Genomic DNA, 18,984 nt, shown 5'->3' with positions numbered 1-18,984 from the left:
TATTTACACTTTAAGTGTACAGGGCAAAATATTCTAAAGATACATTGAGAATGTGGACTGGGAAAAGTGAAGTTTTCATGTGACAGCAGTAACACGATTGCTGTATAAGAGCCAGAATCCTGCAGTGATGCTTAAGCATAAGCCTTTGGCAGCAGGCAGAGCCTACAGGGCATGGATGCTTGGACTTCCACAGGGAAACCATTTTGGCACAAGGAAGTGACAGTCACCCCACGGTGGTGTCAGCCCCTGCTGCAGATCCCAGGCTCCACCCTTTCACCCTGCAAGAGCTCCTGGTTTGTTTCAAACACCTCAAGCTCCTGTTGCCATGTTTCAGACCCATCCTAGCTGGCTCCACCACCAAGGTCCAAGGAGTGCTTAGCTCTGGACACTGAGGACTGTATCAAACAATTCCCTTTCTGCTGACTAATATTTAAATACATTTTTTTTAAAGTCTGCTAAAGAGTCTTTACACCTCCTGTCTATGACTTGAGCAGCTCAACTCACCCACCTCTAAGGCTGCAGTCTCACTGTGCTCAGGACCTCAATGCAACTGGAAACAATTCTTCAGTAAGGCTGCATACTCACATTGATCACATATGTCCCAGGCAAAAGGAGAAGGAAGTACTCCCCGTGTTGATTTGTTCTGTAGGGGCAGACATGTGGCCTTCCTTTGGCTTCCACGATGGCGTTGGGAATAGGATTCCCATTCTTATCAGTAACTTGGCCTTTGACACCTATGAAAAAGGGAGAGGAGAGAAAGATCATGAAGTGTAACTGGTGAGCCTCCTTCTCTGAGAAAGGCAGACTGTTCTGTTGCTGGATGCCCCCAAAGGCTATTTCACTTTTCAGCACATCTAGTATTAGCACTAGTCACTTTGGCCTTGCTCAAGGGAATTAAACCAGAAAATCCTTGGCTGTTGTTGTTAATAGTTTACTCCCATGTTAAGTTAGAAAGCAGCATTGTAATCTCCTAAATATTCCTAATCTCATTTGCTGAAAGTATCATACACACTGTGTGTCCTTTACTGAAGGGCTTCAATCTTCGCTACAGGTTTGGCAATTTTTGCACACACACACACCCACACACCCATCCCCCCCTTCTTTTCTGTGATTTAAAATAAGTCAGCCTCTTGTCTAGTATTTCCCAAAGGCAGAATACCAACAATGTCTGCTTATGAAGTAGTTTCCCTTAATTCCCACACACCATCTTCAAGGCAACACAGGCAGAGATGAAACAGCAGTCAGATATTTAGGGTAACAAAATGCAAGAGAAGCAACAGGTTTGTGCAAACCCTGCAACTCATTGTAAAGCACCACAGCTTCACTAAGCAGTTCTCTTCCAAACATGAAGTTGGATCACACCTAGAGAAGCCTTTCAAGTTTACAAAATCCAAGCAGCAAAGACCCACGGCACGAGTGCTGAGGCACACATACACTTAGAGACCTCTGAAATTATTATTATGCCAAGGCTGCTCAGGAATAGAGGGGAGGAGGGGAGTGCATGGTCAGACAGCCCCCAGGGCAGCCCCCTGCTCCTGACCCAGCGCATTTTAACCCCTTGCACACTGTAGTAGCCCCTTGCCTGACACGCTTGTAAGTTCTCCTGCCTCACCCACCCCTGGCTTTGTAGCACTTCCTGTTCAGAAGCTCCCAAGTTACCACCAGATCTGTCCCCTGTGAGCTGTGACACTGCCCCAGCTGCTGAGGAGCTCCCTCTAAGCTGGCCCCAGTTTTCTCTCTGCCCCCACTCCCATACCCACCTAGGTGTACTTGTTTGATATACTCGATCAGAGCAACTTTGTTGTCTCTCCAGAACTTTCCCAGCTGGTCTTCTGGAGGATATTTACAGCATGACAGCTCCAGTGTAATTTCAAAACACTGTCCCCAGACATAGTTGTAATCTTGCATTCCACCTTAAAAGTGAAATAAAAGTCTTTTCAGCTGCAAAGAAACACTAAGGTCAAAATAAAAGACAAATAGAAGAGTTAAAATGTTGGTACTTGCATCATACCTGTAAGAAAAGTATTTCAGATAAATTATGCCTCAATGCCACACTTGTATTTACTGCCTCCTGTGAAAAACCAATTTAATTACTAACTCTAGTTAGTCATAGAGTGTTGTTTTCTAAAACATATTTCATTTTGGAAATGATGATGATTGTGGCTGAGAAAGGATGGGTCTTTGACTTCATTCAAGCTTTTCCAGCTAAAAAAGGGACAGATAGGCTGGCATAGGATTTGCCACTGCCAAAGCCATTCCAAGACCCTTGTAAGTCTTTTAATACAATGAAAACAACATACACAGTGCACAAGCCCCATATTCTATCTGGTTACACATAAACAATAAAGAAAACTTTTATTTCCGTAATTAAACATTTAAAAATGGACAACATATGAATAGAAGATTGGTTTTCTTTCTGAAAGATCTTGATGCCAAGCAGAGTGGGCACATGTATGTAATGTATACAGCTACTGCAGGCCTTAAGCAAGGGCACAGAAGCAGGCAAACAGCAGTGCCTGCCTCATTCACTTGTGGAATTGCTGGCTGGAGGAGTCTGAAAACATCCAGGTCCTGCTCACAGAATCTGCATGAATGAGTTGACTTGCTTCCCTCATCAGCCCTCTACTCTGACTAACATCACTGCCCTTTCATCATCAGAGATGGCAGGAGAAAGTGAGAAAACACCTTACCAGGAGCAGCTGAATGAAATATCAGTGCCATTCTTACCTTCCAGCTGGTACCAAGAGTACCCGTTGGTAATGCCTTCTGGGAAGGTTTGCCTGCTGTCACAGCCCGTCCCTTTGTACATGCTGGCATGGTTGGAAGAATAGGTTTTTGCCAGGTGAATAAAGACATCATCATCTGGAGATCTGCTATAGCCTTTCAAAGAGCCAGTAACTGCAGAGTAAAGACAGCCATTGTGCAACTCTCATTACTGGTAAAACACACAGTGTTGGCTTACATTCAGGATAAACATCTCCCAAAAGGCCATATTAGGCAGTGAATTTTGATGGAGTTTATAAAATTCTGCCCATCCCAGCTCAAAAGCTAGAGGAACTTTGCAGGAATCCTTACAAATTTTGCTTTGGTACAGCCAATGTTCCTAAACCCAGTCAGGTGTGGGAGAACAGAGTTTGCCAGCAGCTTACCTGGGTTACCGTTATCAAAGGTGTAACTGGCAACCAGGGCACCCCCATGCAGGTTTGCTGAGAGAACAAACGTTTCATTTTTGATCCAGTCCATTACTGCTTGAGTCTCTGGCTGAATGTTGGCCTTGTTGTCCTCAAAGGCATCAGGAAAATTTCTGTTCAGATCTTCTCCATTCCCATTGTACCTTAGAAAGAGAGAAGACATTCCCATTACTGTTTTGCCTGTGGATGCTTCACATCACCAGCCTCCCACTTCTCCAGATCTGTGGTGTGCTAGTATTTTCAGGGAACAGGGAAGATGACCATTTTTTATTTCTCAAGCATTACAGTGGTGGAGTCCAGTTTGCTTTCTAGCAGCGCTGGTATTTTCATAGGCCACAATAAAACATTTCTAAATGGAAACAGAGAATATTTAACTTGCACACAGAATGCACACCTACTCATAACTGAATTAGAAAAACCAGAGCCAGATGAGAAGGACTTTGTCCTCTTCCTGTTATGTGTTTCTCCTGCTTGTATAGAGGCCCAAGGTAACTCTTGAATGGCCGTATCCCTTGGGCTGTTCTCACTCTCAACAGACAGAAAAAAATGGAGTCGAACACAGGATGCATTTATTCTCCCTGAACCTTAACGCCCAGCCTGTTCAAACACTCCCTTGCTTTTTCTCTCTGTTAGGACAGCACAGGAATGAAGAGGGCATTCACTGTTGACTGTGATAATTTTTGAGCTCAGTCTGTTAAACTCTGTCTATTTGACAGTGAGGGGATAAAAAATACCCGCCTCTGTACAAGTCCCGTCTATTTGCCGAGGAATACATTTTTTCTTAATAAAAAGGAGGGCCAACACTGGTCACCTAAAGAAAAACTTAACTACCTAAACTTTCTTTTCACTTGTTTCGGGTGTTGCCAAGGCCAGTGATCCAAGAGAACTTCCAGCTCATGGGTTTGCTTTTTCTGCACATTCCAAATCTGTCCTTTGGGCGTTTATTCCCATTCTCTCACTGTCTCTTTCCCTCTTCTAGCTTGTTAAGCTTTTCATCCCCTTTTTGGTCTCTGCAATAGTCACAATAAAGAATGCAAAAGCAGCACAGGATGCAATGTCAAGTTATATTTTCCTCTGTGTAAGTTTTCTTCCCTACCATGACTATTAGCAAAGAACCTATTACAGCCAGCTCTGCTTGTGTAACTCCTCCTTCTTACTAAATCCACATCCAACATTATTTTTAAACACATGGCTAAAGTCCATTCAACAAGCTTAGACACACCTTTTCTCATTAAGAAGAGTTACAGAATTCTCCAATTGAAACAGATCCCTGTGGGTGGAATTTTCCTTCTTTTCTTGTAGCACTCTAAAGGTGCTACAGAATAGAGAATTGTGCTTGTATTCACAATCCGGGTCTCCTGCCTAAAAGGTGAGGTCATTACACCAATTCTGACCAATTTTTTTCTGGCTCCACCACATATAAACACCAGACTGACTCAATCTTCCAGAAACTCTATGCCATAACAATGTGTCTTCAGAAGGGCACAGGCAAAAATTAGCCCTAGCACATCCTGTAGACTCTGCTCTCCACCAAGTGTGATTCAGTCTTCTGGCCAGCTGCAATTATTACTCCCCACCCATTTATTTTACCTCTCCCACCCTCCTAAGCCACCCTTACCTTCCTGGTGTGTAATAACAATCAGGCACTTTTGTAGCTTCAAAACCATCAGGATTCATGGTTGGCATGATATGAATCCGGGTATTATTGAGCAACCGGGTAATAACTGGGTCACGTCCATAGCTGGTCACCAGGAAATCTATCAAATGGAGCAGGATTTCTCTCCCAACAGTCTGTGTAAAGAAGCACAAAATTGACCTTAAGTCTGATATGGAAGAAGAAAATAAATAAATAAATATCCACTGCCTTAAACTTCCAGGTTTTTCTTATGGACTACGCAGACATATGAGCGCACACTGATTCACGTTACTTTGTTTTACGCTCTCCCCTAAATATATTTAAAGCAACTGAGTAGATTAAAGGAATCACTGGAGGGTTTTCACAAGGGTTTTAAACCCAGATCAACCAGACCTTTTTGTATAATGGGAAGCTGACTGTGTCAGAGACACTGCTTAAATCTTGCATGGATAAGGAACAGCTGTAACAAAAACTGAAGCTGCCTGATAAACATCATGTGGGCTTGGGAACACTCCTCTGCATTTTCTCAGTCCCACTGCAGGGTCCCAGCTCTGTGCTGTGGCCCCACACATGGGTGCCAGCACTGTGTGGCACCATCTGGCAGTGGAGCTTCACAAGGAAGGGAGGACAAGTCTGCCACGTCTTCCAGGATGCCACAGAGCAGGATTTTTTCTTGTTGATCCTCTTTTATGGAAGTCAATATTAATACAAGATCAAAGAGGCCACATAGATACTTCTGTTACATTGCTTTATTTTAATGTCTTGAGCATGTGCATTGGGGAAATCAAAAAAATCCTTAGAAAAGGACATGGCAGACATTTGGATACAGACTTTGGATCAAGGAGAGGTAGTTGCAGAGAAAAAGCTAAACATTTTTGTTCATATAAGTTTGTGTAAGTCATGAAAGCTGACATCTCCCTTTAGTCTATCAGATTTTAGGCAAAATAGTGTCGAGAGTTAAGGACAATTCTATTGCATCCCAGAAACCACTGCTAGTGTTCATTGAACCTTGCTTTCCAGTGGCACTTTCCACAGCACTGTGACCCATTCCTCAAGGGTGCTTTAGGGTTCCTAAACCCTGTCTGGAAAGGGAACAAACCAAGACTTGCAAGTAGATGAGTTCTAGAGATAACTTATCTCTACTTTATCTTCGAGAACAAAGCCTGGTGTATCACAACAGGATCTAAACCAGCACCTGAGTATGTGAAAACAGACTGCTCTGCAGGTTTGATAAATACACTCTGTGAAATCCAAGAAGGGATGCAACAGAACCTGTCTTGTACAGGCAGCTCTTGAAAAGGGTGATAGACATCTTGGGAACATTATAAGGGTGGGGAAGGAAAGGAGAGGAGAGGACAGGAGAGGAGAGAAATCAGCCAACTCATGGCCCTGGGCATGAGAGATGAAGTTACCAGACTCAGAATCAGCATGAACAGCTCTACCACAGAGACAAGACTGGACTGCTGCCTGGGAACCTGGCAAAGTGCTCTTCTCCTGCTGTACTGCTCTCCAGTGCCTGACCAAAATAAGTCCCAAAAAGAAAGGGTAAAGAAGCAGGAGCAGAAAGGGGAGAAAAGAAAAGGAACAAAAGAATGTGGTGGAAAAGAACAATGTTTACAAAGAATGAAAGCTGACCAGATTTTCACAGATTATATTATTTGCAATTAAAAGTTAATCCCAGATTTACTTACATGTACAGTGTTTTACAAACTATTTTATAGGATTCCTGGTATAGCTGTAGTTGTACTCAGGACACTAGGCAGTTCAGATTATCATAAAAGTGCTGGCACTTGGGCAATTACACTGTGAGAGAAGAATATACTTATTACCACTGTTTTGGTGTGGTATCAGAGGGGTGGTTTTGTTTTGGTCCAGAGCACCCTGCATTGCTTGGGAAAGCACATCTGGAAGCATCTGAGGGGAAATTTTTGTTTCTGGGAAAGTCCAAGTTCAAGGTCAAGTTTTGATCAGCCCTTGGAAAGCATCTGCTGCTCAGGCCAGCTTTATCCTGTTGCTACAGAGGTCAGGAGTGTCTCTGGATAAGTTATGAGTCACTTTTATTTTAGAGCTGCAAATAAAGGATCTAGACACACTCAAGGCAGGCTGCTGACAGTAACCTTACTGGACAGACACCTTTACCAGCCTCAGGTTTAATATGAAGAAAGAGAGAAGAGCAGGGGACAGCATGAATGTGTTCTGGGCTTTCAGAGGACGTGGACATTCAGCTTTGATGCAGTGTCCCAGGGGAGATGAGACGCCAAAGAAGATTGTGCTACTGTGTTTCACAGGATGGGTGACAGAAGAGCAAAGGAAATCCCTTTCTCCCACCTCAGGGATACAATTAGACATTGAGTTTCTCTGTGCACTTTCAGCTGTCAGCTTCCTCCTGTGCCCCAAAGGGAGAAAGTCAGCAGGAAAGGCTTCCAGTGATCCTCAGAGAAGCCTGGAATGAAGAAGCGTGCGTGTGTCAGGACATGGATCAATGCTGCAGAAAAGGGTGCAACTGCTGCTTCTGCACACAAATCCTTTATCCTGTGTCAGCACCCTGCTCAGTGCCACAGGATTACTCAAGAGGCCTGAGCAGCAGCCAGTCAGGAGATTAAGGTGAGGTGCAATTGCACCTGTGCTGTAACACTTGACTGCAGCAGCCCTGGGTTTAGAGCAGTGCTCTTACCACATGACAGAGACCTAATACCAGGGGACTATGGGTGGATGGACTCTGCCCATTTTTATTATTAAAATTCTTTCCTTAAACATGGCCTGGTTTTTAAGCTGAACGATGTTGAAAGAAAGATGCAAGCAGTCAGGAAGGACCTGTTCCAGGGCAGCACAGCCTTGCCTGGCTCCCTGCTCCAGCCCTGGCTGCTCCACAGGCCAGGCTCAGCATACCAGGCACAAAACTCCACCTAAGGAAGCTCTGTGTGAGCAGCAGGCCAGCCTGGCTTCCCACTGAAATGCTACACTTGCAGGATGTTATTTATTTTTAACACTTGTACTGCATTAATTATCACGCACTGCTGGGACACACCCCACTGGGGCTGCCCTTCTTGGCTAAAACACACAGCTGGCTTGTGCCAAGTTTGGCACACATCCCTTCATTTCTGCAGCAGCAATCTCTATGGCCATCTGAGAAACACCACATGTGTGACAGGAATGCAGCTCTCTGGTTTATCACTGAAGGAAACGCTTCTGAACCAGTAACTGGCACAAGTTGCTACCACCTGGACAAACTCCACCAGCTTCAGGATCTGCCTGGCTGAGACATGGGCAGCTTCTTCTTTTCCCACTCAGAAGAATGTGAAGAAAGATAAGGAAGAAGTAACTGCAGTGAGGCAGTGTTAAAATGTGCTGAAACAGACCTCAGCAACATCCAGCTTTTTTCAAAGTCTGTTGTTAGCATTGAGATTTGATTGATTTGAATTTTTAAATTTCTGGTCCTTCTGATCTTTTTTCACATCACATCAGCTAATACTGAAGCTAGGTGGAAAACAGTTTACTATACAATAAATGCTTTTATAAATAGTGGGGTTTTTCCTAGAGCAAATGCTCTTTCCCTGCATATCACTTCAATAACATATCACACAGGACTGGGACACAGGAATATGGACTTAAGATTCCTCACAGCAGTATATGCAAGTATTCTATAAGTTGTGCAGTACATGCAGTATTCTTTTTGTGCAATGATTTTTTCTTATCAGATGACAAAAAACCAGCCTTTTTTTGAACAGTGGTATTTTGATAGTATAAACGCAGCTTCCATTAATTTTTTAGAAATAAGTGTAAGAAATTCTGCACAAGCCTCATTAGCTTATTGTTTGGTGATTTTTTAAGACTCCATTATATTTCATATTAATCACAAATAAATCTACTCCAGCCCTTAATCACTTAAGCTCTAATATTTCAGGAAACCCTACGGTGGATATGACTGTGCCTATGATGACATGGAAAATAGGGTAGAGTGGCTTTAACTTATTTCACAAGATAAGGCAGCAGATAAACATATCCTTTCACATAGGCTAGTCCAGACCTATCAGTATAGGCTCAGTTTCACACAGTGAAAGAGCAAAAATACTACTATTTTTAATAATATTTTATACTACAATATTATTATATTACCTATACAAGTAATTTATTTATATTCTTATAAATAAACGATTGTTTATTATTGTGTTATTTAATGTTATTTGCATTGTTGCTATTTTATATGCTGAGTAAATAAAGTGATAAGAAGTGGACACTTTAAAAGAAAAGGACTGATATCAGCAGTGCCACCCTGAAAAAGTTTATCTTGTGATGGCTCAGTTACACTACAGCTGCAGAAAGCTAAAGCCATATATCAGCACATGAAAGGGGGAGAGCAGAAGCACACAGGAAGTTTACAGCTTGTTCAGATGTGCTTTTCCTTAAGGGATTTCCCTGCAGTGATATCCATGGCTCAGGAAGAGCCTTCCAGCCAGATCCTGTTTGTATAGAACGCACTCCAGTCACGGCACAGAGGGTCCAAATGGTTTTGCTCCATTTGTGACTTAGGAGCATCTGGGGGTTTGGTTGTGGTTGGTGTTAAGCAGGAGGAGTTCCTCCCCAGGGAGGGGTGTGTGACTTGGAAAGAGAAGGTCTTTCAGGAAAGAGCACAAGACTGGGACAAGAGAGGCTCCTGTCTAATTCACAATGGGAGCTGCCCCAGAAGATCAGGCAACCTCTCCCTCACCTTTCCCCTGCAGACTTCAACAACATTTCACAGGCTTATGCATTTTGTGCAGTCAGTTACCACTGTCTTGATTAAAGTTAGCTTAAATCAGTTTTCATTTGGCTCAGGTTAAACAAAAAGTACTGCTAAAAATGGTGTCCAGCTTCATGCAGGCAACATAAAGAATGGGAGAAGTTTTTTGTTGCCTCTCAGTGGATCCGGGGCAAAAGTTCACTCCATCTGGCAACAGTGAACACAAAATTACAATCTTTTAAATCTTGGCTGGTTATGTCTTAGAGTATCAAGAAAAATAAACTTACTTAAAAAAATAAATCTTTTCAGTTCTGAAAAACATACTCCTCTCATGGTGTTACATACTCAGATTACTTTATTAGAACTTCCCTATTGGGCAGCTTTCCAAATAACCTAGATTTTCTTCCAGCAGCACGTGTGAACAGCCCACACACATGTAATTCAGGTTCCACCCCAACTTTTATGTGTTTGGAGCAGTGGGCCAGCTGAGTCAAAGTTAAGTGTCATATGCATGATCATAACAGGCTGGAAGGGCAGCTTCACCAAACAACACTTGAGATCAGAACTTCTCATTTTTTATCTTTTGTGGAAAACGTCACTGAAGCACAAAAGGCCTGACTGGATCAATGAAGCCATAATCTCACAATTTCAATTTATGAAAGACTCTGGCACACAAGTTGAAGCTTGCTGTATAATTAGTGCAACATTATTTGCCTAATACATTGTAGAGGTAGTTTAATCTATCCCCAGAGACTAGTCCAGCAGAATCTTAGATTATGGGGGAAAAAATATACAAGTTATCCAATGCTTCTCTATATGAGGAATTCATTTCCTGCCATCTGAAACACATTTATGATCAGATTTAAAAAAGCCCCAAACACCAACTGTGTTTGTATGTTTATTTGTTTCACCTGTATGTACCCAAAAACCACATATAGCAAAAATCATCATGAGGGTCTGAAAAGGAGGAATAGCTCTATTTCTGGAATGTTCACTAGGTGTGAGCTTGGTCTGACAAACAACTGGAATGTTGGACACCTTAGCCAGGCAGCTCAAGGATCAACCCTGCTCACACCATCTGGTGCTGTGTCTGACTTTAAAAGAAAATCTAGTCTAATTTCCTCATGAAGTCAATAAAAAACTCAGATGCTAGGCAGTGATTTGAGTTGCCAATCCCCAGCAATTCCCAGCCCTGCGGATGTGCAAACAATGTGTGTTTCTATGGCCAAAGCTCCTTATGCACATCCAGCTGGGCAGTGATAATGACAGGGGTGCTTCCTTGTGGGGACTTCAGTACATGTGGCCTTTTGCAGTCCAGCAATATTGGATTTGCAAGCCAGCCCATCCTGGATGAGATCATATCCTGCCCTCCAGCTCCTCCCCACCAAAGCAGGGTGATTTGCAGTCAGAGGTTTGCCATCCCCTCCAGCAGCTGCAGGGACCGTGGGATGGAGCCTCAGCTCCCGGATACCTTGGTGAGCACGCCAGGTGTGCTCCGGGAGCTGCAAACCCTACACATGTACCCACCTGACACCACGAATCAGCTCCTCCCACACAGAGTTAAATTCCCAAGCTGTCAAACTCCCAGCAGCACTTTGAGCAAGGCCAGTGTTGAACAAGGTGAAACTAGTCTGACTTGGGGAAAATTCTTGGCACATAATGTCACAAGTGCCCGTAGGCGTGCAAGTGCTCACACACAGCAATAACTCCTGACACGTTACCCTTTGCACAGGATACACCTTCTACTACATCCACCTTTCTTAGTTTTGGCAATTCACAGTCTAGCACATATGTATACATATGTACCTTGCTACTCCTGTTAAATTATTTAACCTTCACATGAAAGGCTGCATAAAAACATATTGTGCGGTTTAAACTTATCCTGCAGATGACTAATACAATCAGGTAAAGGCAAAGAATAAAAGAAATATAAAGCAAAAAAGTACTAGAGAGAACAGTAAAGCTTTGATTCTTTCTGATTCAGATTCAAGTAGTGCACCAGGTAGGCTCACAATCATAATTTCTCCTTGATCATTAATAAGTGGGGATTCTTCCCAGAGCAAGTCTATTGTTCTGGCATTGCTTTTTCTTTTGTACTCTGTGTTATCTCAGGTGAATCTAGCTGTTCCTAGCTTAAGGTTTCCAAGATAAATTTTCTTCCTACAATAAATAATTTGATGCTTCACAGCAATTATTGCTTAATCTTAGGATGTATTTGAAGAGTTCTATCAGTCATATTTCATGCCTAGGCAATAACAATGTACAAGCAAACTATTGCATCTGACTCATTGCTGGGAAACTTAAAGCCTCTGGGTTTACTCAGGTGGAGAAGACAAAGCTCTCTACTTAAGAGAGGTCTTGAGTGTAGGATTGTTGGACTCTGCACCATGATGTAAGGTCTCCTAAGGCCCTTCCACCAAAACAAGGGAACTTTATTCTGAGAATTCCTCAATAAATACACACATATTTTGTCTTCCTTGAGTTATGAAATATCTCAATAATAAAAAGAACATGCCTGAGAGAAGCTCGCTCTGAACCTCTGGTACAGTGTATTTGGTATAAATGACATTGCAAAAATTGAAACGTACCTCATCCCCATGCATATTAGCAACATACTTGAACTCTGGAATGCCAATCTTATGATGGGTTGGAAACCTTCCCAGAACAAGAACCCACAGGTCTCTACCTTTAGGAGGGGAAGGGGAAAAAGACATTTTTCAAAACATGTGTAAAATTATACAAGCCTTAGAAGAATAAAAAGAATTGGTCATTAAGACCATTGTACAAATCCTCGTATTTCATTGGTGCCCACTCAGTCCTATATGTAACATATCATAGTAGACTGTGGGGTTCTTTTATTCTATGAATATTTGCAATATTAGTTATAGGAATAAATATGTTTCGTCTTCTGCCCAAGTACATAATAAACCCTGCAATTTCTAAAGCATTTAACCAGGACTAGAAGTCTCTTTTTTTTGTAAAAAACAATTTTCAAATTAAATTTAGCAAATAACACCACTCTTCCCCCCCCCCCCCAATTTTAAATCATAAGGCTTTTTTGAAATATATACAGAAATTTTCATTATCACAAAGAAAGAACATCTGGTTTTGTACTGAAGACAACACAAAAAAGCTAAACATATTCATGCATTACTACTCAGAAAACAGGAGGTACCAGAAAGAGCAGTATCAGAGACACATTTCAAATATATCAGCAGGGAAAGAATTAATGGCTACAGAAAGAGTATTAGTTAGGACCACTAAAGCTGCACAAGAAGCTGAACTTTAAGCACCAAAATAAACATGCATACATTTTGGAAGTCCACATTTAAGCAGGGGGAAAGGGAGAGGAGAGGAAATTTTTTGTTACTATTTTTAGTGATACTGTGGCATTTCAGACCTCATCTGCAAACCTGTGCTTCCCACTAGTCTGCTCAGTGAGGTGGAAAACTCAAGTTTCAGCAGATGGCAGCAATGAAACTGGACCAGTGACTTGATAATAGCAGTGACAGGCTAAAGATGGCCAATGCCCAGGCCCTGCAGGGCGGCAGCTGCCCCAGCTCCACGCAGGTCCTGTTGGGACCCACAGCCTGCCTGAGAGGAGCCCAGCCACCACAGACAGAACACAGGAACTGCTACATGCAGTGCTATAAAAAGCCCTATTTCTCAAAGCTTGGTGGGTCATCAAATCTGCACTGAAAACAAACTCTGGAAGGTATCAGCTTCCCATTCCCAAAGGCACGACCACTGCAGTCACGCACATGCCACAGCATTTTTGTTTTCTTTTCCAGCTGTGCAACTGGCTCACAGCAGCTCTACCACAAGGGTCATGGCTTTGGGAATGGGAGAAAAACTTGAAGTGGACAAAGCACCACTGGATGATGCACTTAAACTGTTGTAAGAGAGGCAAAACTGAAGACAGTGGTTGCCAAACTAAATTCTCAGTTAACAGAATCAGGGTCTTAGGACCAAGAAGCAGCAAGACAGTGCTGAGAGATTCAACCAAGAGTGATCTCAGTATCCCCTGGTTTCACAGCTGCTCTTGAAGACATTGGTGTTCAACCCCTGTAACCACGCCATGCACAAAGCTGTGAGATGATGCTACTGACTCTTTCATTAAAGGACAATGTGAGCAAGAAATCATACTTTTAAAAATAATTTTGTGGCAACTTATTTGGTAAGAAAGAAAGCTAGTTATTTGGCCTTGTTGTATGTACAGCCACTGTCTCATAAAAAAAGAAAAAGTTTGATTTCTGTAAGCCTAGACAAGTTGCAGAGTGGAGAACCCAAAGACACTAACTTTTAGTCACATTATTCTTCAAAAAGGAAAGAGAACACACAAATCCTCTCACCCTAGCCCTTCTCCCTTCCAAAACCTCCAGAGCCCCTCTAATCTCAACCATCCTGCAGCTCTGCAAAAACAGATGACAAATCTTGCTGCAGTAGCACATGTTTGGAACTGAAAACAATCCTGGTAGTGAAAAAACTGTTATTCATAATCAAGTGTGGACAACAACCTCAATTTTCCAATTCTGCAATGTGTCATTCTCTCTATAGCTGTATATGGGGCAACTTGCAATGAATTACCAAGGAGTCCTTCCAGAATGCTCCTATAATTCTTTGTCCTTATGCCCTCCAAGGCCTGCTTCCCAGCTCCCATTCCCTCTTTTGGAAGGCAAGTTCAGACATCCCTCCTTGGTGCCAGCTGCCACGTGGGCTTCTGCAGCAGGAGGAGACACCTGCTCCCAGCAGTGACTGCAGCCCTTCTGCCACAGCCCAGCCCAAAGGCGGCTGCTGCAAACCTGCAACATGCAGCTCATCACACACACTCAAGCAAAGAGCCCACACAGAGATAAAGTGCTCTAGAGGTTTCCATCATTTAAGATTTTCTACAAATAATAGCGTATTCTGATATCAAACTAAAACATAGTACTTCCAGTGTCTTGCCATCAGCAGTACTTGTTCCTGCTGCTCTCACTGTGGATTGCACTCATGGGAAACACAAGGAAGAGCTAAGTATAGACTAACATTAAGTACTGATGTAAATTGGTGTTCAGACTGTTTAGAGTTTGTGTGAGGGCCATCTACACGATAAACACTCCCATGAACTGAGATACCAATTATTTCCTGGCATTTCCAGCTTGTAAGAAGTACTAAACCTTCCATTAACAATTAAAATACATTCCTGGGTCTGCTCAGCCTGCAGTACTGGATAGTGTATCTGGGAGGGATGATGTAAGATTTCTTTCCATACGGCTGTAATTAACTGCATGTAAAAAGATTCAGCATATGGATGGTTTCCTTTAATCAGCAAAGCTTAGATAACTCTGGTTTGGTACCTGAAGGGAACAGCTAAGCTTCCTCTTGTGCTTTGAAAAGCCATTTCTCACTGCCAAATTGCCAAACCAAAGCTGACGTCAACTAATTAGTGAACTATATTTCAAGTGATGAAGACAAACGTGTGTTTCTAACTGTGTAGCTCAGGACAAGTAACAAGACTTGTATTGGAGCAGAGCCAGATCACACAGCTTCTAGTAGACTGAGAAGCCTTTTTAATTTTTAAAAAAGTTTTCTAGCATTGCCACTAGTTCACAACGTAGTGTCATATTCTGCAGATGTACAAAACGTGGTAATTAAAATGAAGAATTGAAACTGATCTCCAGATCTACTGGGAAAGAAATCAAATCAATGTGTTGACGTTAGAATCTGGATTGTGCTCCCTGTTTTTGTTCTGAATTTTATTTTTGCTTTCTTCACTTTGTTCTTTACAGTTTCATTTATGAAAAACTCATAATTTCAAAGAAAGTTATGGCTAGGAAATGAAGTGAAATGACTGGGGAATGGCTCAGACCCGCTGTCAGTAGCAGTCAGGCTAGAGTACTGATTCAAGAGTTTGCAGGGAGGACCACTTTGACCAAGAAAAAGCAATAGACTGACTGCAGTCCTCCTGGGCTGGCACACTGGCTTCATGGGCAGGAATTGCTGTAATGCTGCTCTGTGTTGAGGCAGCCCCCACCTAGAAAAGCGCAGGACAACGAGGAGGGGAAGAGAGATTAACTCTCACTAGAATGCAAGGTCCCAGAGGAATTAAATCATAGAATCAATCTCAGAATCATTGAACAGCCCAGGTTAGAAGGAAGAGATCATCTGGGCCAACCCTACATGGGAAAGGAAACCTAGATAAGATTATTTAGCACTCTGTTCAATTGCATGTTAAAAACCTCCAGTGGGGAGGACTCTACCTCATTTCTGGGGAAGTCATTCCAGTGAATGATTCTCACTGTACAAAATTTTCTTCTGTTGAGATGAAATCTCTCATAGTGCAACTTGTGCCCTTTGCTTCTTTCCACATGGCTCCTTGAGAAGAGAGAGGAGCCATCCTCTTTATAGCCACCCTTCAAGTGCTAGAATTCTGTGACAAGATTCCACCCTAAGCATTCTCTTCTCTAGGCAGATGAGCCTCCCCAGGGCAACATTGTTTTCCAGCAAAACACTGCCACAGCTAATGAAGGACTTCAGGAGTAATTCCTTTTGCTAAACCACCATCATCAGCACCCTTGCCCTCAAGGCACTCTGATTTGTCATTACCAATTCAAGCTGGAAAATCTAATGCCATTTGGGAACTTTTCTTCTGCAAGGGGACTGCCCAAAACCACACATGGCTTGATTCAGATTCTAAGAGAATCTGAATAATATACAAATACATTACTTGTATAACCAGAAATGGTTAATCAGAATGACTGATGTAGCAGTATTGCCTTACAAATATGAACAAATATGTGATTTTAATCTAGCCAGACTGAGTAAAACACTGCCAAAATAAGCTACATACCTGAAGTTGAAATCAGACAAACATCTGTAAGAACAACTGAACATCAAATTCTTTTGTGAGCATTTTTCTTTACTTTCAGGTATACTAAGACAGAATGGATTAGCTAAAGACTTGGCCTGTAGTAGCACTGGCATTAGTAATGAACAAAGTTGATATGCCAAGAAGAGCTAGAACACTTCAAATACAAGAAAGCCTTCAAGTTATTTTAAAGAATAAAGACATACAGATCAATCACATGCATCAAACAGGTATGTTTGGCAGTATTCAGCATGGTGCTTAGTAAGCAGAAAAAAAGCCAAAAGCACCCAAGGTAACCTTTGGCTACAGGTTTATTATTTGTCACTGGCTACAGCCACTGACAGCCATTGAGTCACTATGTGGGGGCCACTGCTAAACTTAATACTTCTGACCTCTTCCACAGACCCCTTGTTACAGACTTAAGGCACTCTCTCTTGGCAAAAAGTAAATAGAAATACCAATTTCCCACTGTTTAATCAGCTCCTATCTACTCCAAGAGATTACACCCGTCACTCTAATTTAGAGTCAGCACCATATAAACAGCACTGAAGGAATAAACATGACAAGGAATAAAAATGACTCTAAAAAACACTAGATACTGCTTATTGGTATCCAAAGCACTTGAGAAGGGAAGGGAGTCAAAACAATTCATGGTTCACATGCTTGCTTATCTTCCTAAATGTTTAACTAAATCTGTGGTTGATTGGGATCCATAGCTGCTTTGGACACTTTCACAAGACTTGGATCTTATGAGAACAGCAACCCTTTCTTTCCTATGTACATGTGAGTCATCACTACCATTTCCAGTTCTTGTAATCAAGTTGAACACACTCTTTATACAAAAATGAAAAATTGCCAATGCAGAACATAGTCTCTACAATAGTAGCTTACAGGTTATTTGAAAAAAAAATCAAGAAATAAAAATAAATTTGTAAAAGCCAAACAAAACACAGAGGGAATACTGGTTTTAAATTAAGATATACTAACCTTATTCTGTATTGCTCACTAAGAAGATGGGAAGTCTGAGCAGGCTTTTTCTACTATTTACACTAACTGGGTTTGTATTTACACCCAGAAACCAATAGATTATTTTTCACTTTTCACCAACTCCTGTTTCTATCACCACAGGGTTTTTAAACCTAGTTCTGAAAAGGTGTATGTTATATTCTGAGAAAGCTATGAAACAGGTATGCATCTAGTAATTTTCAGAAAAGCTATTGTATGTTTGAAAGTAATAAATATTACCAATAGCACCATTGGATCATCATGAATAAAGTGATTGCTTGTAACAAAGCTGGTCATAAGGGACAGGGGGTTGTTTGTTTTAAAGTGCAATTTATCCAGATTCAATAGTTTTGTTTAGCCTACACTTAGACCACCAGAGACAGAGGATGTAGAACTATTTCTGCACTTAAAGGTAATAGAAGGAGCACTCTACAGGTTGTGACTCATATGTGGCTGAGAAGTTACTGGTGCACTTTGAGGATTTGAGTTCCTGAAGTACCTCACCAAGAGACTTGCTACATCTATCCCATAAAAATCCTTGTCAGACCTCAGACATTGTGTTTGCCTCAAGAACAGGAAGCTCAAAACCATACACATCTCAACACTGACAAGGAGACTCCTACAAATCCAGACACTGAGTAGCTCCCTCCACTCTTTTAACTCAATAAAGGGGGAAAAAAATGGAGATTAGATAAATTTTTAAAAACTAATCCGGTCTGTGCCATGATCATCTGTTTCTGGTTTAGTTAACAAGCTACATTAGTCCGACCAGCATTTCCAGATTCTCTCCTAAACCAGGTAACAAATGTCTCTAGAAACACTAGCAAGCGGCTTTCAGGAAAGGAAACAAAGACACAAGGCAGTAACTAAGGATCAGGCTGTGCTACCATGTACAAGCAGAGTAATTTGGTCCTTAGTCTCTTGAACAAACACATTGTGATGGTCTTTGTTTATTCTTGGGATTTTGAGATCAGCCTAATGCAATTGTGTATCAAAGCAAGCTTTGTACTCTATTTTTCCACGATCAGGAAAAATGCTTCATCAGAACCATCCTGGCTGCACACTGCTTGAAGTGCAGAGCAGGGAAGGCATCTGTGCCTACCTTATTCCCCTAATTTTCTCTAGCTGCTCTTTGGAAAATGGAATAATGGACACAGTAGGAGTGCATTTCTTATTGAGAACAGAATTTGCTTTTATTTTAGATTTAGGATAAACGTTACTTTTTCAGATGTGCTCAAGCTCTGTCTAAACGCCCCAGGTAACTGCAAGACCATGGATGCAGAACAGACTGGCCAGGCACAAACAGGAAATGTAACTCAACTGTCCTAGATCCACTGTGAGCTCAGCACGTTACGTAGCAGCTACAGTAATTTAATTAAGTGCCTCTGACTGCCATGGTCTGACCTTTCCCATAACAACAAGTAAGTCCTGGATATCAAACTGCAGAATCATCTGCTTAGAAACATCCTCTACCACTGCACAGCTTATAAGAGTGAACAGTTTTACAAGGAGTGTGTTCTCTCAGCTGTGAGGGGAAGAGATCTACAGCCAGTCCAATGCATTATCTTTTTCCATGTCCACT

The 18,984-nt window shown here is 41.9% G+C and overlaps 1 protein-coding gene across 2 annotated transcripts in view; it reads right to left on the bottom strand.

Moving 5' to 3' along the window:
- CPM (carboxypeptidase M) overlaps nt 1-18,984 on the bottom strand; it is a 32,642-nt gene that overhangs the window by 4,854 nt on the left and 8,804 nt on the right. For both annotated transcript variants that reach the window (XM_074539761.1, XM_074539760.1), the window contains exons 3-8: nt 12,136-12,233; nt 4,810-4,982; nt 3,150-3,334; nt 2,728-2,898; nt 1,761-1,913; nt 586-734 (exon numbers count right to left, since the gene is read on the bottom strand). In XM_074539761.1, coding sequence (XP_074395862.1) covers nt 586-734; nt 1,761-1,913; nt 2,728-2,898; nt 3,150-3,334; nt 4,810-4,982; nt 12,136-12,150 — 846 coding nt within the window. In that variant the 5' untranslated portion in view covers nt 12,151-12,233. The remainder of the gene's footprint in view (nt 1-585; nt 735-1,760; nt 1,914-2,727; nt 2,899-3,149; nt 3,335-4,809; nt 4,983-12,135; nt 12,234-18,984) is intronic.

This window comes from Zonotrichia albicollis, chromosome 4, assembly GCF_047830755.1.
Source record: "Zonotrichia albicollis isolate bZonAlb1 chromosome 4, bZonAlb1.hap1, whole genome shotgun sequence".
In the NCBI taxonomy this organism is placed as follows: Eukaryota; Metazoa; Chordata; class Aves; order Passeriformes; family Passerellidae; genus Zonotrichia; species Zonotrichia albicollis.
This window is presented reverse-complemented; position numbering and strand designations above follow the sequence as displayed.